The 20,622-nt window shown below is 43.6% G+C and overlaps 1 protein-coding gene across 8 annotated transcripts in view; it reads left to right on the top strand.

Moving 5' to 3' along the window:
• Pip5k1b (phosphatidylinositol-4-phosphate 5-kinase type 1 beta) overlaps positions 1-20,622 on the top strand; it is a 278,257-nt gene that overhangs the window by 158,005 nt on the left and 99,630 nt on the right. For all 8 annotated transcript variants that reach the window (XM_039080207.2, NM_001012743.1, XM_063264723.1 and 5 more), the window contains 2 exons: positions 7,894-8,046; positions 13,961-14,260. In XM_039080207.2, the coding sequence (XP_038936135.1) occupies positions 7,894-8,046; positions 13,961-14,260 (453 nt within the window). The remainder of the gene's footprint in view (positions 1-7,893; positions 8,047-13,960; positions 14,261-20,622) is intronic.

The following is a 20,622-nucleotide window of genomic DNA, read 5'->3' as shown; positions in this document are numbered from 1 at the left end:
CTCTGTGTGTGTGTGTGTGTGTGTGTGTGTGTGTGTGTGTGTGTGTGTGTGTGTTTATTTTTCAAGACATGGTTTCTTTATATAGCCCTGGCTGTCTTGGAACTCAATCTGTAGACCCCCTTGGCCATGAACTCAGAGGTTGACCTACTTCTGTCTTCAAAGTGCTGGGACTAAAGACATGTGTCACCACCACCCAGCTCTGAAGTCTCTTTTTAAACATATTTTCACATGTACACTCTACCGTCTCTCCTCTCTGTCCTCCCTCTGGCACGACAGGAGGCACAGACACATCAGCCTATGTGTGATGTGCCCTTGTAACCCTCTGGTTTATCTCATTCCTATTCAGAAGGCCACCACACAGTTTTTGTTGAGAGGGGTGATTTACCTCATAATTTAATCACTTTAAGTACCTTGTGGTTTTTTAAAAGTTGTCTTTAAAGCAGCCATAGAAAGGATGGAATGCTCACTTTTCCCGTTCTGGATGGTCTCGGTAAGATTCTGGTGAGATCCTAGTGTACTGCTTTTCAGAGCCTTTACAGGTTCCCGTGACTCTTTTTTGTCTCACTGTCTGTCCCTCTGAAATACTGTCACCTGTCCCGTCACTACTGACTCAACCACATGGTACAGCAGCATTTGTCACTGATACAGAACGTTTTCAATGTATCTTACAATTAAAGTATAAAGAGTAAAATGTAAAACTAGTATGTATTCCATGCTAATGTAAGCCCATCTCTTTAGTTGGTACTTAAGAAAATAATAATTGCTGTTTCGTGTGTGTGTGTGTGTGTGTGTGTGTGTGGTTGCACACATGTATATCTGTGTGAGGCCATGCGCATGTCACATTATCTGTGTAGCAGTCAGAACAACTTTGAATGGAGAGAAAGGGTCTTTCCTTGTTTGCCACTAGTCAAACTGAACTAGTTGGCCTAGGAACTGCTATCTCCCTGCCTCTGTGTCAAGTCTCCTTGAAGGTTCTGGGATTTCAGAGAGACCACACCGCATCTGGCTTTTACATGGGTTCCAGGGAGCCAGACTCAGATGAACAGGTTTGTGTCAGGGCCCAGAAAGTCTAAATTTCTTTCCAGTCACATAGGATGCACAAGTAAGTCTCTACAGAACAGTGATGATGATGTAGCAAGCTTCTGAGTGTCCTGGCCACTGAGGCTCTTTTTACCTCCCTCTCCCTCTAAAATACTGGTGCCTGTCTCCATCACTCCCTACACAAGCCCACAGGCCTGTTCTGGAGGTGGAAGGAAGATCGTTGGGTTTCATTGAGGGCTGCTATCTCTCAGGAGAACATAGTAGGGCTTCATAATGAAAAAGGCAAGATCACTCTCCTCCCTTGTGGCATACACTAAAAACTAATGGCCTTTCCTTCTGGATATTGTTAAACTTCTGATCAGCCAAAGAGACACCACAACAGTACACAGCACTGCTAATACAAGTATGATGTGTCAAGATGACTGCTCGTCATGGTCTACCGTGTCTATTGCTTCACAGCTCAACAAGGTCACTCTAGTCATTTCTGATCACACGCAGTTGCTTCTCCTTACTGATTCCTTAAGCCCCCCCCCCGAAAAAAACCATCTTTTTTGTAGAGTAGGAGAACTTACAAAGGAGCTTTGCAGACTAAACCAGCAAAAAGATCCTCATCTGCCTACCTGGTCCCCAGATGTTCTGAAGAGCCTCTCCACTTCTCTCACACTTCTCCCCCACCAAGTCACAGACATCAAGTGTGCTCTGCAGGTAGCCATTCCTCACCCACCCCAGGGTGACTGTTCATTCTGAAGAGCACAGCCTTAAGAAGTCCAATCCATCTCGTGAGGGACATCTTGCAGCAGTTAAGCTCAAGTAAAGCACACAAGATGAATGGCATCTCTCGAAAAGGTCTCTGTGAAGAAGCAGGGGGTGTGACACAATACCAAGCCCTGGCGTCTGTCAGGTAGGGCTGTTGAAACCCACACTGTGAAGATATGTGGCCATAAGTGGGGGAAGAGAGAAGAGACCATTAGTGAGTGATTGCCAGATGCATAGATAAATCTGAAATTGCATCCCTGTTAATTGTGTACTGTGATGTCTGGTTTTCTGCCAGAATTATTGTGTCTAAGTTCTCAGTTTCATTAAAATTCTCTGTGTGCTTGTTGATTACATGTTTCAGGTCTGAGCATGTAAAATTTGGACTGGGACGCAGCCGGGGGAAGTGCTTCCCAAGTGTGTAGCACTGTGGAGTCTTCCTTATTTGTTCCTAGACAAGCATCTCCCACCCAAGAGTCCCCAGGCTTGTTCATCTCGGCAGCCACAAGCTGTTTGCTCTTTCCTTCCCCTCCAGGCATTCACAAACCCAATGAAACTCATAGGAGTTACTCCAAGGAATTTTTAGGCTTGTCTACAGCAGTAGAGGCAAAAGCAGAGTGAGTGCTGTACACCGTCAGGGAACTAGCAGGCGAGTTCATCTGTGCACGTGGTTCAAGTCTACATTGTCAGTTTGCATTGGCAGAGCCCCAATGGGATATGCTTTCTTTCCAGTGGGTATAGCAGGGAGGCCTTGCAGAAGGTCGAAGTGAGAAGATGCATACATTTGAGCAGCTTTCGGGAGCTGAGGCATGCACATGGAGACTTGATTCAATTCTTTTTGTTTGTCCATTAAAATCAGCCTTGAGAAGTTGCCAAGAACATGGTAATGAAACTCTAGGGCTCTGGAGTAGAAACCATATTCCTGTCTAATATCGTAATCTCAGTCACTTGTAAGTGACACTGACGGTGTGCTATTCATAATGTTAATTCCGAATGTTACCAAACACTTGACTGTTGATAGTCTTTTATAAATTACATACAAAGAGTACTGGACAAATAACTGATCAAGCCATCCCCAGAATAGGTCAGTGCTAATAGAGAAGCTTGAGACTTTATTGGGAGAGATATTTAAGTCTGAATCTAGGGTTTTTCAGACAGAATTTTCTCTCTTGATTGAATGATATTTTTTGTGGATTTCATACAATGTAAATATATACATACACTTCCTCCCCCAACTCCTCCCATAAGTACTACCCTCCCCTTCCTATTCACCCAATCTGAGTTCCCCTCCCCATTGACTTTAGTTTGTACTACCCAACTACTCTTTGGAGTGTAGCCACCCTGTAGTGTGGTTGATCTACCAGGGGTCACATAAAAGAAAACTGAATGTCCCTCTCCCAGCAGCCATCACATGCCAATAGCTTCTTAGTTAGTGGGTGGTGAGGACTCCTTGCCCCTCTCCCTGGGCTATGCTAGGATTTTTTTCAGTTGAGCTTGTACAGGTCATGTAAATGCTTCTAGACAGATTTTTCTTAAATTGCCCCAGGATTCCTCTGCTTGCCCTTTCCTTTATTTTGTGCTCTCATAATTTTTAATTCTACTCATAGGAAGACTCTATGGGCAATTGAGTTGCAGTGGATAAAGTCGGTAATTAGAGAGTCTGGGTGGAATCTGACTTCATTTTTTTATGAGAGCCTGGGATCTGCATTGAGGTCTTATATTCGTGATCACATAATAGACTCAACCTTTTTCTTGCTTCTGTCAGGATGTCCTCATTGTATTAGAAACAACATCTCATGGTAGGGTCTCAAGAGTGCACTCGGTCCATGCTGGGTAGAGATAGCTCCTTCTTACCTGAGAAAGTGAGCACTGAAGGCTGGGTGTCACATCCACCTACATATCATCATGTAAAAATAATTTTAAATGATTATAATAAGTTATTCAGACTGGGGTTTCAAGGGCATTCACCTTAAAAGTCTTTTAGCTACTTTCATATATATACATATGTATATGTATATGTGTGTATGTGTGTGTATGCATATATAATGTGTATGTGTCATATTCAATATATTATATCACAAATGCCATATATCATATAGATATATCATATTATATTATATAATATATATGAATATGTATGGAGGAGGTCTCACTGAGTTTGCAATGTAGACCAGACTTGCCTTGAACTCACAGAGACCCACCTACCTACCTCTAACTCCTAAGTGCTGTGATTAAAGGCCTGTACCACAGCACCCAATGATATTTTTATGACTATTTTAAAGGGGAGGTTTCCTAAGCCTCCAGCTTAGCCACTCATTGTCATGTAACTTATGACTGGAAGAACCACAGTTCACAAACATCAGATAATCCACTCATGCCCTATCCGCTGCCTCCTCCATCCACGTGAACACTTCGCACGTGTAAGTAGGTGGGGCCCTCTGCTTCCTCTTGGCTAAAGAATTGTCCTGCCCACAGTCCCGTGGCTGTTTTTGTTTTCCCAGCTTCTCAGCGGGCAGATGGGGATTTAGGCTTTTTTAATGTTTAGTCAAAGCTAGGCCAGGTAGTGTGGCCAGCATGGGGAAGGCTGAGGAAAGATGGTTGTGTCTTCAAAGGCCAGCCTTGGCTATATAACAAGACCTTTTATCATAAAAAATAAAAAGCCAGTGGAGAGGAGGTGAAATATGGGAGTTGCTAAAGGATTAGAAATAAACACTTGCTTCTTTCTCTTCTTGCATGAATGTGGGGGTTTTTTGTCCATGATGCTGTCAGAGCAAGGAAATATAAAAGGCGACATCTACAAATTGCCTTTAGTCATTTCCAGTCATTTCATTTAATCTTTGTCTCCGTCTCTTTCTATGTCTGTGTCTGTGACTCTGTCTCTCCCTCCAAACACTCCCACCCCACCCCACCCCAACCACCTGCTTTCCTTTTCTGTGATGGGAAACTAGATATTCACGAAAAGCTATGAGGAGTTTTCAACCTTGTTTTTAGCATCTTCAAAGGTATGGTTCCCTTGTGTTATGACACCATATTAGACAGAACAATTTGGTTCTGGGAAAGAGAAGCAGATTCACAAACCAGTGCAATAAGTTGATTAATAACCAGTGAGATAAGAGATCAGAATTAAGTCCTTGCATCTACTGCCAAAAGATTTTCAACAACAGGGTCAAGAACACACAATATGAAAAATGCTATCTTTTCTATGAGTCGTGTTGAGAAAACTGGTTATCTAAGGCCTAGAAAGATAGCTCAGTGGTTAAGAGCACAGGTTGCTCTTGAAAAACAGGGCCGAGCACCCACTTGGATCTTCATTCTCAGCCTTCTGTAACACCAATCGCCAATAACCTATCTGGCCTCCACAGGTACAGCATGTATGTGGTGCACAGCCATACACTGAGGCAAAACTCTCATACACGGAAAATAAAAGTAAAATAAAATCTGAAAAAGAATCTAGTTATCCTTAGGCAGGAAGCCAGACCCTTGTCTCAGGCTGAGAATGCAGCTCATGTACATAACCTAGTGTTGCGTTCTACTCAGTTTCCACCTCCAACGCTGCAGAAATACAAAGACAAGAGTCACTGTCACCTTTGAGAAGGTAAGAGTAGACCTTCAGGGAAGAACTGGTGAGCACGACGACAGCATGGGGCCATTTGTAGTCATGAACACAATACATTGAGGAACCATGGGAAGCTTCAGTAAAGGTCAAGGTCAGGTCCAAAAGACCCCTGGTTTCCAGCGGAGAGGACACTGAAGGGAAAGAGAATCTCAGAGACTGGATGGAAGTTGATAAAAGACTGGACTAGGGGATTGGCAGTGGGGATACTGTGAAGGAGGCGGGCAGAATCAAACATTAGGATCCAAACAAGGAAATACATAGTGTCAAGACTCCTCACCAAGGTTTGGCTTGGAGGACTAGACAAATAGTGTTTCACCCTTGAAATTAAGGAAATAAAGAAAAGACAGAAGATGGAGGCCAGATGATTTAGAGACACAATTTTCTGCCATGTGTGTGTTGGGGGATGGGGAGGGAGGTTCTGCCAAAGTACTCCTGCCTGGCTGAAAGGGAGAACTAAAGACTGGATTACGGCCCTTCTCACCACACTCGTATTCTGACTGTGGTGAGAATTCATGGCTGGACCTGCTAAGGTAAAAAAATTCTTCCCATTACAACAACAAAAGCCATATAATTTGTTTGTTTGCTTGCTTGAGTTTTTTGTTTGTTTATTTGTTTGTTCTGGGGTTTTTTGGGGTTTTTTTTTTTTTGAGACATAGTCTTTCAATTTATTACAACTCACTATGTAGACCAGGCTTGCTTTGAACTCAGAGATCTATCTATCACTGCAGGGATGAAAGGTGTATGCCCAGCAAAGCCATGTAATTTAGTCATAGCCTTGGAATAAATATGATTGCATGTTTTGTCACCTGTAAAGTAGTGTGTTGTAACCAAGTAGAGATGTCAGTTACAATGTTAGACACAGTTGGAGCCCTGCATTCCTGAGCTGCAGATGTCACATCATCTGTTGAAGCAGTGACGGTAGACAATGTCCCCTGGGAGAGCAGAGGAAAGAGAAGACAGAGGTTCGGTGTTGAAATGATGCATATTCATGGGCACTGAGGCTTCAGCTGGGCCTTCACATGGGCTTGCTGCAAACAAAGCCCCTTCTGCTGCATTCCTGTTTAACTATCTCACAAGACAGAAATGGTGATCCCTGATTCTGTCATGTGGCACTAGGTGTGGAGGACATATGCATCTTTCCCATCATGGAATTAGAAAAATAAGTAAAAATCTCCTAGAGCGCTATCGAGTTTACTTGGAGCCTCCTTATAACGCTCATAGACAGTACTTACTCCTTCAAAAAGGCCAAGGGGTCTGAAACTGTGGCTCAAAGGTTATGATCACTTGTTCTTGCAGCGGACCAGGTTCAATTCCCAGTGTCCACTTGTTAGGTAACCATCCAGTTCCCGGGGATCTAATGCTGTCTTTTGATGTGGTCATTTCATGCACACAATACACAATGTATGCTCAAGCAAAAAAAAAAAACAAACCCATGCACATAAAATAAAAGTAAATAAATCTTTTGAAACTTTTCAAAGAGGCCAAATGGGTATTACCTTGACATTGTCCATGGACACATCAGGGACACTAAGAGTACTTTAGTTAGACTAAAATGATGGCTCAGTCACTAAGTGCTTGCCTCAAAAGCATGGGGACCTGAGTTCAACTCCCAAAACCCCCTTTAAAATGTCAAGATAGGAACATACTCTTGTAATCCCGGCATTGAGGAAGGAGAGACAGGGAATCACTGGGTATTACTAGCCAGGTCATCTAGCCTGATTATTTAATTCATTAATTAATAAGTCAGGCCAATGCAAGACTCTTTCGAAAGAACTGGGCAGGGTTCTTGAGAATGTCACCCAAGCTTGTTCTCTGACTGACATGCACGTGTACACATACATGCACACATTTAAAGCATTAAAACTTTAATGATGCATGGTGGCACCAGCCTCTAATCCCATTGTAAGAAAGAGGAAGCAGGAGGATAACCAATTTGAGATCATTTTGGCCTACATTGAGAGACCCTATCTCAAAAAGAGTACACTTTGAATTGTGTGTGTTTAATACATCCATGTGTACATGTTCTTGTGTGCAGCCATGTGTGTGTGTGTGTGTGTGTGTGTGTGTGTGTGTGTAAGCAAGGGTCAAGTCAGATGTTTTCCTGTACTGTTCATTCGTCATCTTATTTTGAGAAAAGACCTCTCACTAAACTGGCATTCATTACTAGTTGGCTACGGAGCTCCAGGGATCTATCTTCCTGTATCAGTCATGCCAGCACCAGAATTACATGTGTATACACCCAGTTTTATACATGGCTGCCGGTGATCCGAAAACAGATCTCCATGCTGGCAAACACTTTATCTGGTCACCTCCTCCCTGGCGCCAAAAGTTTACTTTAAATGTTTGCTTAGAATGGGCATTGTGGCTCATTGGAGAACATATACCAAGCCTGAGAAGGTCCTGGGTTCAGTTCAGCACTGTGAATACATAAATAAGTATATGCATACATGCATGCATACCATGCTTTTTGTGTTTTTTTTCAGTACTCCATCTGCAGTGAACCGCTGATAGAACTGTCCAATCCTGGAGCCAGTGGATCCTTGTTTTTCTTGACCAGCGATGATGAATTTATTATCAAAACTGTTCAGCATAAGGAAGCCGAGTTCCTGCAGAAGCTGCTGCCAGGCTATTACATGGTAAGGGGCTGCACACAGCTATAGTTTCTGCCTTACTTAGGTTTACGATTATCCTTCAAGGGGCTTTGTTCCTGTGGGCTTTCCTTCCTTTGTATTTACACTACCTTGTAGCATTCATTCACTAGCCTGTAGGAAGTGATAACCAGAGCCAGCAAGATAGCTCAGTGGGTAAAAGCGTTAACCACACACGCCTGATAAACTGAGCTCAGCCCACAGAACTCTCATGGTAGAAGGAGATGAACAACCCCACAAAATCATCCTCTGACTGTAGCACGTGCATGCCCGCAAATCATACATGAACATATACATACATGCTGGTAATAATAACAATTTTTTTTAATTCTAAGAAGTAACAACCAAACATGGTAGTGCAAACCCGTTATCCCCGTGTTTGGAAGGCTAAAGTGGGAAGATCGCAATTTCCAGGCCAGCCTGGAATACACGGAGAGACCCTGGATCAAAAGAGAAAGTGACGTAAATGGAGAACTGAGCAGTGCAGCAGAGTTGTCGTTGAATCACACACAGTCCTGGGTTTAAGTGTAACTCAGTCATCACTCATCAGAGCTGAGCCTTTGCTCCCTCAGCTGGATAACAGTGACTGGGTGTCGTAGCTGTACTGATAAAGAGACAGGAGATAGTGCTCTTTGCACCCAGCAGTGGTCATGGTGACAGTCATCAATTGTCTCCTTCGGTTAACCAAGGCCTCTGGTATTGTTCCCATTAACTCCTTTAATCCTCACAGAAATTTTAGGCTCTGTAGCCATTGCCAGGGCATAGGTAACACAACTGAGGCAAACTGGAAAAGAAGGCAAGTGACTCAGAGAGAGAAAGCTGCTGAGGTCAGTCTGCCAGAGGTTACATTCCAGCTCCTACCCCATACGCCAGCACCTGATCTATACCAGCTTTTCATACATACTACATGCCAGAATTCACAGCCATAGGTTAAACGGGCTGTCTTGGTTACTTTTCTATTACTGTGAAGAAATGCCATGAACAAGGCAACTCTTTATAAAAGACAGCATTTATTGAGAGCTTGCTTACACTTGTAAAGGGTCAATCCATGATCATCATGATGGGAAGCAGACAGGCATGACACTGGAGCAGCAGCTGAGAGCTTTATGTCCTGATCCTCAGGCAGTAGGGAAGGGGGAGGGGAATGGAGGAGAGGGAGAGGAAGACGGAGAGGGAGTGAGAGACTGGGCCTAGCATAGGCTTTTGAAACCTCAATGCCCGCCCCCAGTGACTTACCTTCTACAACAAGCCGTGATTGATAGATAGATAGATAGATAGATAGATAGATAGATAGATAGATAGATAGATGGATGGATGGATGGATGGATGGATGGATGGATGGATGGATGGATGGATGGATGGATGAACTAAGGACACACATAGGTTCTACATTTATCAACGGCTAAGAGTTCATAGAAGCCAGGCATGATGGCCTCTAATCGATCACTTGCAAGGCTAAAGCAAATTACTTTAGTTCAAGGCTAGTAATTCCAGGTCAGCCTATACTTCAGAATAAGACCCTGACTCAGAGTGGTTGGGAAGAGGAGACCCATGTAAAGTCTGTGGGAGCAAGAGTTCTCTCCCCTACCATCCTCACACCTGTGCTAGAATCTCTGAGTGACTTTGCGAGATAGAATCTCAGAGTGACTTTGTGAGAAGTCTCTAGAACAGAGAAGAGCATATGCAATGTTCTCATGACACAATTGAAAATGAGAAGATCTTCAAGAAAACAAGCCGGGGACTGGGATGTGGCCCGTTGCTTAAGAGCACTTGCTGCTCTTCCAGAGGACCTGAGCTATGTTCCCAGCGCTCATTCTCTAGAACTCCAACTCCAAGGATCTTACTACCTCTTCTGGTCTCTAAGAGGATGCACACATGTGCAGCGTGACATGCTTACTTAGACATAAATAAAAATTAAAGAAAGTAAACTAGAAATCCCAATAAGAGTCCTTCTGAGTGGTAAAACATAAGATCAATTTGTGTTCAGGTAGATTTCCATTATATTCTGTCCTATAGAAGACACTAGAGGAGAATATAAGGGGGCAAGACCCTTGTGATGGCAGTAATTAGAAAAATAAGATAAACATGTAGGAAGGCACTATAATTCTCTTTGGGAAACGAGTTACAGTGAATATAACATCAGAATAATAGTCAGTTCAGGAAGAACTGTAATAAGGAAAACTCCAAAATGCTTAAATCTTTCAAAACAAATACTCATGGAATCTGACTTTAAAGAGAAACTAGGGCTACAGGGAGAGGAGGGGGATCAGCAAAGCCAGGGAGAGGGAAGCGTGTGGATGTGAGCAAGTCATAATGGTGTGTGTGTGTGTGTGTGTGTGTGTGTGTGTGTGTGTGTGTGTATCTGCGTGCGTTGTGTTCACATACACACGTTTACATAGGTCATAACGTACTCTAGTTTCTGTTCTGTTGCTGTGAAAAAACACTTTGAGAGGAGAGAATGTATTTGGCTTACACGTCTACTAATAATCCCTCATTGAAGGAAGCCTGGGTAGGAGCTCAAGACTGGAACCCGGAGATAGGAACCCAGGGGAATGGTGAATACTTACAGGCTTATGCTTAAGTGGCTTTCTTACATAGCTATATCACCTACTTAGGGATGTTAACACCCACAGTGGACTGGGCCCATCAAAACAGTTACACACAGACGTGAAGCAGGCCATCCATCTGATCTAGAAAGTTCATCTTTATAGGCTTTCCTCTCGGTGACTCTCAGGTGTGTCCCATTAACAATTAAAACCAAGAACTCAGTGACATTCATTACTTTATGCTACCTAAAAACATTAGCAAAAAGGTTCTTAAAGGAGAGTGATATAAAAGTATGTGAAACAATGATACCTTATTCTTGAACTTGCTAGTGTAAAGATTCCTATTGTCTCCAAATGAGTGTAAGTGCCAAGCAAGCATGGAGGCCCTCCCTGGTCCCAGTGCATGAGAGGTAGAAGCAGGATCTCCAGAACAAGCAGGTTGGCAAAATCAGCAGAATCTGTGAGCTCTGGGTTGAAATGGGAGACCCTGCCTCTCAATATACAAAGTAGAAAAGAAAGTAATTGAAGAAGATAATATAAACTTATGGCCTCCACATGCATGCATGCACACACACAGGTGCCCACACATAAACATACACATACACACATGCATACAGGTATATAGTAAGCACCACACATACACAAACATAAACACAGACACATACAAAAATACACACACACACTCACACACACAAAAGGAAAACCATGTGCTTGTGTATTGTAACCTGTACTAAAAATCTATAAAGTTGTAGGTACTGTTACAGATGTGGTATGATGGACCAATGAGATTCCTCAGTGGGTAAAGGTGGTTGCCACCCAGCCTTGCAGCCTGAGTCAGATCTCTGGAACCAACATGCTGAAAGGAGAAAACTCTCTTCTCTAAGTTGACCTCTGATCTCCACACATGTATCATGGCATGTACATCCCCACTACACATAGACAATCAATAAGGAAAATGAGATCCTTTTGAGGCCATGTATTGTACAGCTACAACTTCAGTAGGTGGACCAGCGGTTCACGTGAGGAGTCCAGGAGCAGATCCATTATATTCGTCTGTGTTTTATTACCCTAGGTTGGATTTAAACTCAACAGGGAAAGCCTATTTGCTGTCTACTTCATGGACATTGCATTTCTATATCAGATCTCTTGCATACATAGCATGTATTGCTTATGAAGTAAGGCCAAATATAGTGGTGAAAATTATTACAAAGTTGGAAGGAAATAGAAACATTCTTAAACTAAACAGAAGCATAAGAAATAGATAAATATGACTCTGACAAAGGACAGAACAAAAATAGACCTAAGGGTAATGTAATCACATAGAATGATTTCCTCAAATCAGGGCATTGGAGGAAGAATTGGGGCCAATAGTCTGGTTTGGGAGTCAAACTTAGGTTGGCAAGGCTTGGCAACAACTGCCTTAACCTACTGACACATCTCTCCAATCTACTATATCATACTGCCTTTGTTATACGCCCTTTAGTAAGCTACTTAAATATCCTACTTACTCTTAAGGCAACTTCAATTGAGAAAATGCCTCCATAAGATCCTGATTAAGGCATTTTCTTAATTAGTGACTGATAGGAGAGAACCCAGTCCATTGTGGGTGGGGTCACCCCTGGGCTAGTGGTGCTGGGTTCTATAAGAAGGCAGGCTAAGCAAGCCATGAGGAGCAAGCAAGAAAGCAGCATCCCTCCAAGGCGTCTGCATCAGCTCCTGCCTCCAGGTTCCTGCCCAGACTAAGTTACCCACTGAGTTACCATACACTGATTTTGATGCTGAGCGGTGATAAGGAAATGTGAGCCAAATAAACCCTTTCATCCCCAAGTTTCTCTGGCATTGATGTTCCATCACGGCGATAGTAACCCTAAGACAGTCTGTCTTCATTTGTATAATAAAATGACCACACACTAGGAGAAAATATTTATTCCATATAGAATTTTAAGACTGTAGAAACCCGGGATGGATCAAGAAGTGCAGCAGTGTTGCAACACAGAACAATGAGCCAATGATGCTAGCACGAGATTATCGCTGAGGTAGCTGAAATGCATCAAGAAGAGTAACTATCTGCAGTAACCAGTGATACTCGGCTTTTTAATAAACTGTACTATCCATAAAGATACTGACACCTTGCAGCGTTTGTTCCTGCCAAGAGTAGTAGTAATGCACTGTCCTGCAGCCACGCTTGCAGATTGGTCCCACCATTTAGGAAGACAGTTTTGCCAGCAGAATTGAGTTTTAGATGATTCACCACTTAGCCCCAGGAAATTAATTTTCTCTTTAGCTACCTTAGAGAATAGTCTCTAGCAGTACCCATCAGTTCTTGCCTGTGTTTAGTTGAAACTAATTTGGAGATTTATGGGCATGTTTAATTCAACTTTTGCTGCCTTGAGTTTAGAATGGTTATGTTGCTATTCCAAGAACAGATTTCGAAGGAAATTAGAGACAACAGAGCCAACGTGCACAGCCATCCATTCTAGCTGTCTGTCGATGGCAGGGTGGGTAAAGAAAAATGTGGTACGCATACACAATGGAGCTTCTTTTCAGCCATAAAGAGGAATGAAATTGTGTCATTTAGAGGGGAAAGATCATTGCAATTGGAGGTAATCGTATTAAATTGAGTCAGCCTCAAAAAATATCCCATCCCTTATGTGCATAAAAGCAATGTTTGTGGGAACAGTGAGATGACTCATTAGGCACAGACACCTTCCACCAAGCCCGATGGCTTAGGGTCAATCCCTGGAACCCACACGGTAGAAAGAGAGAACCAGCCTCCAGGGACATTCTCTCCCCTGCTGCGTGGATACCTGCAGGCTTGCACAAAAATAAGTGAAAATGAGATTTTTATTTAAAAAAAAATGAGCGACCATTTGGTTCTCCAATACCAGTCTTCCCTGAAAACACACACACACACAAGCAACGTAATGCAGTCTGATCAAGTCGTATGTATGTATTACACATGTATCAAGTACACACATGTATAAGCAATGACAATTAAAGAAAAAAGGGCTACGAGTTTGAAAGAGGGTTTGGGAGGGTTGAGAGGAAAGGAGGGGCAAGGGGAAATAATGTAAAAAATGTACTCTTTAAAAAGAAAAAACTCAAATATATAAGCATCTGTGACATGAAGGGATCACGTTTCTAGGGGAACAGAAGGGACTATAAGGAGGCTTGAGGGAGGAGAGGGCAGGAAGTGCAAGGAGAGTAAATTAGAAATGTTTTTTTTTTTCCGGTTGACGTTAACAGCACTTCCTGGGTTCAATCATATTAGCTTCAAAACTCACTTTTAGTGCAGAATTATTTTGTGAGAATGAAGCAGAGCAAACTTTTCCTTTTTTTTTTTTTTTTCATCCTAGAATCTAAACCAGAATCCAAGGACTCTCCTGCCGAAATTCTATGGTCTGTATTGCATGCAGTCAGGAGGCATCAACATCCGCATCGTGGTGATGAACAACGTGCTGCCGCGTGCCATGAGGATGCACTTGACCTATGACCTGAAAGGCTCCACGTACAAACGAAGGGCGTCCCGAAAAGAGAGGGAGAAACCCAACCCCACGTTTAAGGACCTGGACTTCCTGCAGGACATGCATGAGGGGCTGTATTTCGATACAGAAACATACAATGCCCTTATGAAGACACTACAGAGAGACTGCCGGGTAAGGGCATGTCTCCGATTCCCTTTGAGATAATCTCAACTGTGGGAGCTCTAGCTGCTGCCTGCCAGTAATAGCCTAGATATGAGGAAGTTCCACAATAGATGTGTGCGATCCCGTCTTTCCCTGGCCCAGTGCTGACCCAGGCTCCCCAGATCTCTTGAAGAAATGGTAGATGATAAGGGAATGACCCGGGGTCTGTTAACACATCTTTGCTGGTTTGCATAATAGTCTCTTTCAGCTTCCTTTGATAAAATAACATGAGAACTTTTACATTTCTTCCTCCCTCGGGGGAAGGGAGTTGAGAAGGAAATGAAATTTAGATTTAATGCAGAAACCATCAAGGAAAGCCATATTCAAATCATGGATGAAATGGGATTTCGGCTGAGGAGACTGAGTTTAGGGGAAATGTACTTGGTAGGGGATTAATGAAGGGCTGTCTGGAGACCCACCGTGACCTATAAACGCTGCATGTCTGCTCCTACTGTTCTCTGGTCTCCTTCTCTCTTTGAGCCCCTTGAATTCTACACAGCCATGTTCCTGTTTTAATTGCTGAAGAAATTCTTAAAACAAAGTATCTAGATTTTGGGCATGCACACCTTTAATGCCACACACGGGACTGTAGAAGCAAGCAGACCTCTGTGAGTCTGAGACCAACGTGGCCTTCATAGTGAACTTTAGGCCGGTTAGCGCTACATAGTCAGACTGTGTCTTGAAGAAAGAGAGAAGAGTTGGAAACTTATTCAGAGGTAAGAAAAATGGCTCAGCGGTTAAAACCATTGGCTATTTATTCTTCCAGAGGACACAGTTTTATTCCCAGCCCCAACATAGTGGCTCACAACCATCTGTAGCTCCAGTTCCAGGGATTCAACACCCTCTTCTGGCCTCTGTGGGCAGTGGGCATGTGTGCAAGCAAAATACCCATGCATGTAAAAGTGTTTTCTAATTTTAAAATGAAAAAACTTGTGCAACTTGTCGCTTAGGAGGTCGGTGACAGAGCTCACTTCTGTCTGGGGGGAAAAGCAAGTGATCTCAACAATGGAGATGTAAAGATTCGCTCTAAGGGTCTTCTGGTGATTTATTTGTTTATTTTATTCATGTGCGTGTGTGTGCCCACCATGGGAGCTGGGGGATTCTGGAGTCACAGGCTGTTGTGAACCATCTGACATGGGTGCTGGGAAGAGAAGCCAGGTCCTCTGGAAGAGCAGCCAGCACTGTTACCTGCTGAGCTGGCTCTCCAACCTCTGTGGTGTTTTTTGCTGTTATTATCTTTTGACAGGTCATAGGAGGAGCAGTGGGAACCAAGCAAACAGAAAAATATCCTGCAGAGCTATTCAGCTATCTGGAGGATTCATGTTTTTCTTTAAAAAAAAAAAAAGAGAGGAAAAGAAAACACACACACATTTTAATGGAAACCTTTAATCCTGTGGGGGGTTTTTCTACCCTAGCAGGATGTGGGTGAAAAGTTACTTCCAAATTCCCCAAAGTATACTGCAAGCCTCTCCAGTCTAGATTTGTTTTTCCCTTCACCCCTTGCCTCTGAGTGTGTGTGTGTGTGTGTGTGTGTGTGTGTGTGTGTGTGTGTGTGTGTGTGTGTGTGTTTCTCTCAGTAATATTGAAAACCTTTTTCTACAGTCTGCTGGGGCAACATGCTTCTATGCCAGGAAGAGAAAAGATCAAATGTGAATGCCATTACATAGGGTGTGTGTGTGTGTGTGTGTGTGTGTGTGTGTGTGTGTGTGCGCATGCGTGCGTGCACGCGTCTGTGTGTATGTCTGTTTCCTGAGCCCATTCCTGAGAGAACATAGCCAAACATGACTTTTCATCAAAAATGAGACCCTGAAGATATGCCTGTTTATTTTCTATTTTCTAACATGTTTGTTGTTCTAACAAAGAATAGAAACCAACGTCAAGGAATCAAATTTTATTTGAATCTTTGTAAGATGCAGGTTGTGGAACTTGCTCTTCTGTTGACAAATGCTTTCATCCCCGAGGTATGGGAGCATGTAAATGCTGAGCCTGACCCCAATCCCTGGCCTGCCAAGTCAGCTCTGAGGGTCAAGCTATGTGCAGTGTGGGGTTCTGTTCCTGGGGTTCCTGGTGTCTCCTAAGGACTGCTTTGTAATCTGACGGATGCTGTCTTAGTTAGGGTCTCTACTGATGTGATAAGCACCATCACGCAAAGCAGCCCTAGCAAAGGGCCTGATTGGCTTACTCCCCCCGGGTCACAGCACCACAGTCTATTAAGGGGAGCCAAGAAAGCAAGAACTGAAGCAGAGGCCATGGAGAAGCACTGCTAACTGGCCTGTTCCCCATGGCTTGCTCAGCCTGCCTTCTTATACCATCCACAACCACCTACCCTGGGGTGGCACCCACCCAGAGTGAACCAGGCCCTCCAACATCAAGAAATGCCCTATATATAGACTTGCTTGCAGGCTAATCTTTTTTTTTTTTTTTTTTTTTTTTTTGGAGCTGGGGACCGAACCCAGGGCCTTGCGCTTCCTAGGTAAGCGCTCTACCACTGAGCTAAATCCCCAGCCACTTCTTGCAGGCTAATCTTATAAAGGCATTTTCTCAATTAAAATTCCCTCTTCCCCCATATCTAGGTTTGTATCATATGGTAATTTGGCATTATGTTTAATGTTTGCCCTTTAGCATTACTTAATCGTACCTTTTTTTATCTAATTTAGACAGGAGTGTTTTGGTTTGGTTGGTTGGTTGGTTGGTTGGTTGGTTGGTTGGTTGGTCAGTTGATAGATCATTTGGTTGGTTGTTTTTAACTTGTTTGTTTTTATTTTTATTTTTTTGGCCCAGACTCTTTGTGCCTTTCCCTCTCTGTATCTCCTCCACTTCTCAGAGCTGAACTCTAGTATGGCTGATGGGTATTAAGATCTAGGGGACTGCAGGGTCACTCTGAGGCCAGTGCTGGTACCTAATGACTGGGGATCTTTTCTGTTAAAACCCTGCTGTCTACATGAGGCTTCAGAAAGAAGCCAGTCATAGAACATTATTATGGTAGCACTCCAGCAGGAGAAAAGTGAACTGGGCTCATATTGGGACGTAACCTTGTTGCTAAGCATGAGTGACCTCCATGTTTGATCCATTGCCAAATGGTCCAAGAGATTTGGTGATGACAGTGTATTGTAAGAATCGGAGTAGGTGATATCGCAGCCTGATACTGGAGGATGCAAGGAATTCTCTGGGTAGGCAAAGCAGTAGAAACATTATTCCGAAGAAAAATCTACGTATTGGTTAGGAAATAGCATGACACATTTTGGTGACTATAGTTTGTCATCGCAACAGGTGATAATTAGGAAGGGCATGTGAGGTAAGAGAGAAATGCATCCAAATATTTGTCAAAAAAAAAAAAGAAACAAAAAAAAAAAACCTTTTCCAATGTCAGGAGCACCCCATTGAGGACTTAAATAACAAACCCTCCACGCTTTGTTGACAGAGACATGGACTAAACTCTTAAGACACTATGTAAATCAGTTTGGGGGTCCTCAAAAACTAAAATTCAAACTGCCATATAATCCATTTGTGCTACTTTTGCCTATATTACCCGAAGAACCCTACGTCAGCATACCACAGAGACACCTGCACAGCCAAGTCTACCGCAGAACACCTCAGAGTAGCCTCAGTTTGCCTAGGTGTCCATTGACCGTGGATAAAGAAAACACCATCCGTATACACAGTGCTGTTTCCTATTCAGCCATGAAAAAGAATCACAGTAGGGCATTTGTGGGAGACAAAGAAACTGGAGATCTTCCTGTTACATTTGCATACTCCCCTCATGTGTACAATCTAGAATATATGCATGCCTGTGTGACAGGGAGGTGCAGGGGCGAGGAGGGGGCCTTGTTTGGGATTCAGAAATGGGTCAGCAAGAAGAAGAGCACAAGGAAGAAGGAGAGGATGTTGGGGGTGGCGAGCATGGTCACATTGGATACAATTAGATGAAAATGTCATTGTTAAATCAGTCACTGTGGACGATGAACTAAAACTAAACAAATAGAAACTAAAGGATCCACAGCAGTTTGCCCCACAGGTTCTCTGTGGTTTTCTGAACAGGCACAGGACGTCTGCTAAGTGCTTGGTGTGTTCATTATTCCCAGCTTTCCACTCTCCATCCTGCAGACACATTCTGCTGTAAGGTCTCAGACTAGGGAATTCCATTTCTCTTAGCCCGGATACTGTTGGGAGATGATTCCTGTGTAACTTGTTAAGCCAGCTCTGGCCGTGCTGTCCCCTGTTTCCTAGGAATTGCTTCCCTGCTTCCAATCAAAGCGTCTCTGTCTGGACTCTTTTTTGGAATGAGCTACATGACCTCAGCATACAAGCAAGCACTCTGGTTAAAAGCCCTGTCTCTCTTTCTGGCTTGCCCTGTGTCAGCCTTCCCTTTGTGACGGCCAATCCCTCACCAGCATCATCCCATGGTGCACACACCACTAAAAACTCTTCTCAAAAACTAATCTTGTGTACTTCAAACCTGCTCAGTCTGGTTCCCATACAGGATCCAAAGGGCCTTTTCCAAATGTAATCATCTAGGTTCCGGGACCTCTACTGTCCCCGTGTTAACTGGCTGCCAGTGGGGAAAGTCGGATATGTAAATAATTGGTCCCTTTTCTTGAAGCGCTCCCTCTCCCTCGGACTCTGTCACTATGATAACTATCCATTCTATAAGTGAAGTTGTCTCAGGGAAAGAGTGATGGTGACTGTCAGGACATCACTGGTCACCTGCTGTCACAAACAGAGAGTCCAAACTCTCTGCAGGCTACCAGCATAATAGGAAAACCAAGTTGAGCATCCCTGTGAGAACTGCTTTCCCACGCACTGTGCTATCGTGCACCAAGCCTGTACTCTTCTTGGCTTTCCCAGCCCAGACAGCATGACCCTCAGGTAGCTCGTCGGCCAAAGCAGTGCCCTGATTCTTCATGTCTTTTCTTCATTCCTCTCCCATGTTCCGCACACTATAAATCGCCATGTCTCATCCAGCCTGTCTCCTGATTACTACATGATTCCACCTTCTCGGATCTTCTTTCCTAGAAACTCTGGGTGTTCATCTGGAATTTCAATTGCCTCTTCACTCATTTTCAGCGTGCCATTAACTTCCAACCCGTGCCTCCTAGCATACCCCTTATTCTCTTGGCTTACTCTGCCAGACCATGTTTTCCTGTCTTCTCTCCCTCTTCCTGACTCCTCTCAGGACTACTGGGACACCCGTTCCTCCGAGATCACCGTGCCACACTTCCTCCTCCTCCTAACCTCACCTCCTTCATGAGATATTTAATACCTTGTTATTTTCTCCTGGAGAGATCCTTAAGCCTGAGGATCAAGCCTCGGCCTTTGTCTGGACATGCTTGGTGCTCAGTGGGTAATTAGCGAATAGCTCTTGGAAACTGTGTTCGAACAAAAGAATAATAAGTTAGAATATGTGAGAATAAAGAGAGACAGGCATGGGTGCCGCTCCAAGAAATCTGTCTTTTATGACTTCCGTATTTCCAGTTACTCTTGCAGTCCTTTTGAAGGGAACATCCAGTTTTGCCAAAAGACGTGCCAGAAATGTCATTGAGAACTTAATAAAGCAGATGATTTCCTCCGAGTCACTTGGGATTAGCACTGCACTGGCTATACTCACATCGAGTCATTAGCTTAGCAGAAGTGTATTTATATTTCAGTGATTCCCCCACACACACGGCAGCCATGTTGTAATGATCGTCAGAGCTTGATTTGACATTGACCTCTGCCTCCCTTAGGTATGCGTCCTTCTCCCCCTGGGGTTTTAAATTAAAAGGTTTTTAAGCCTCTTAATTGTAACAGGGAAAAAACCCTCCAGTAAAGGTCTTTTTTTTCCCTTTCCTCAGGCAGATGGCTATCTGCTTTAAAATTAAAATGGGAGCGAAGTAGACTGGTGTGATCAATAAACAGATTCGTATCTGAATTTTTACATCCAAATGACAGATTGCCCCTCTGGGTTCTATTTGGCACAATGAAGAGTTAAGCTAGTTTATTTAAAGGATTGGGGAAGGGGGATGAAAATGATGTTACTTAGGAGGCGAGGAGCTATTCACACTCCTGGGTGAAAAGGCTTGCTTATAATGCAGGACTGACATGTGCCTGCTGCTGGGCGTTTGATTTTAGGGTCCAAAGGGAAGGGAAGAAGAGGCGCTGGCTGGGAGATCTGCAGGACTGCAATGGGAGACTCAGCCTCCTCTTCCTGCATCTGTCAGTGGAAATCAGGGGTCGGGGACGGGGGAGTGGAAAGTGGGGCCGGGTGGAGTGTGGCTTCTTGGGTAAAGACCTGAGTTTGAATCCCCACAAGCCAGACTATAAGTGCCTCAGAGGCCAATGTTCCTTCCTCGGCC

Source organism: Rattus norvegicus, chromosome 1 (assembly GCF_036323735.1).
Source record: "Rattus norvegicus strain BN/NHsdMcwi chromosome 1, GRCr8, whole genome shotgun sequence".
Taxonomy (NCBI): domain Eukaryota; kingdom Metazoa; phylum Chordata; class Mammalia; order Rodentia; family Muridae; genus Rattus; species Rattus norvegicus.
The sequence above is the reverse complement of the archived record's forward strand: the minus strand, read 5'-3'. Positions and strand labels throughout refer to the sequence as shown.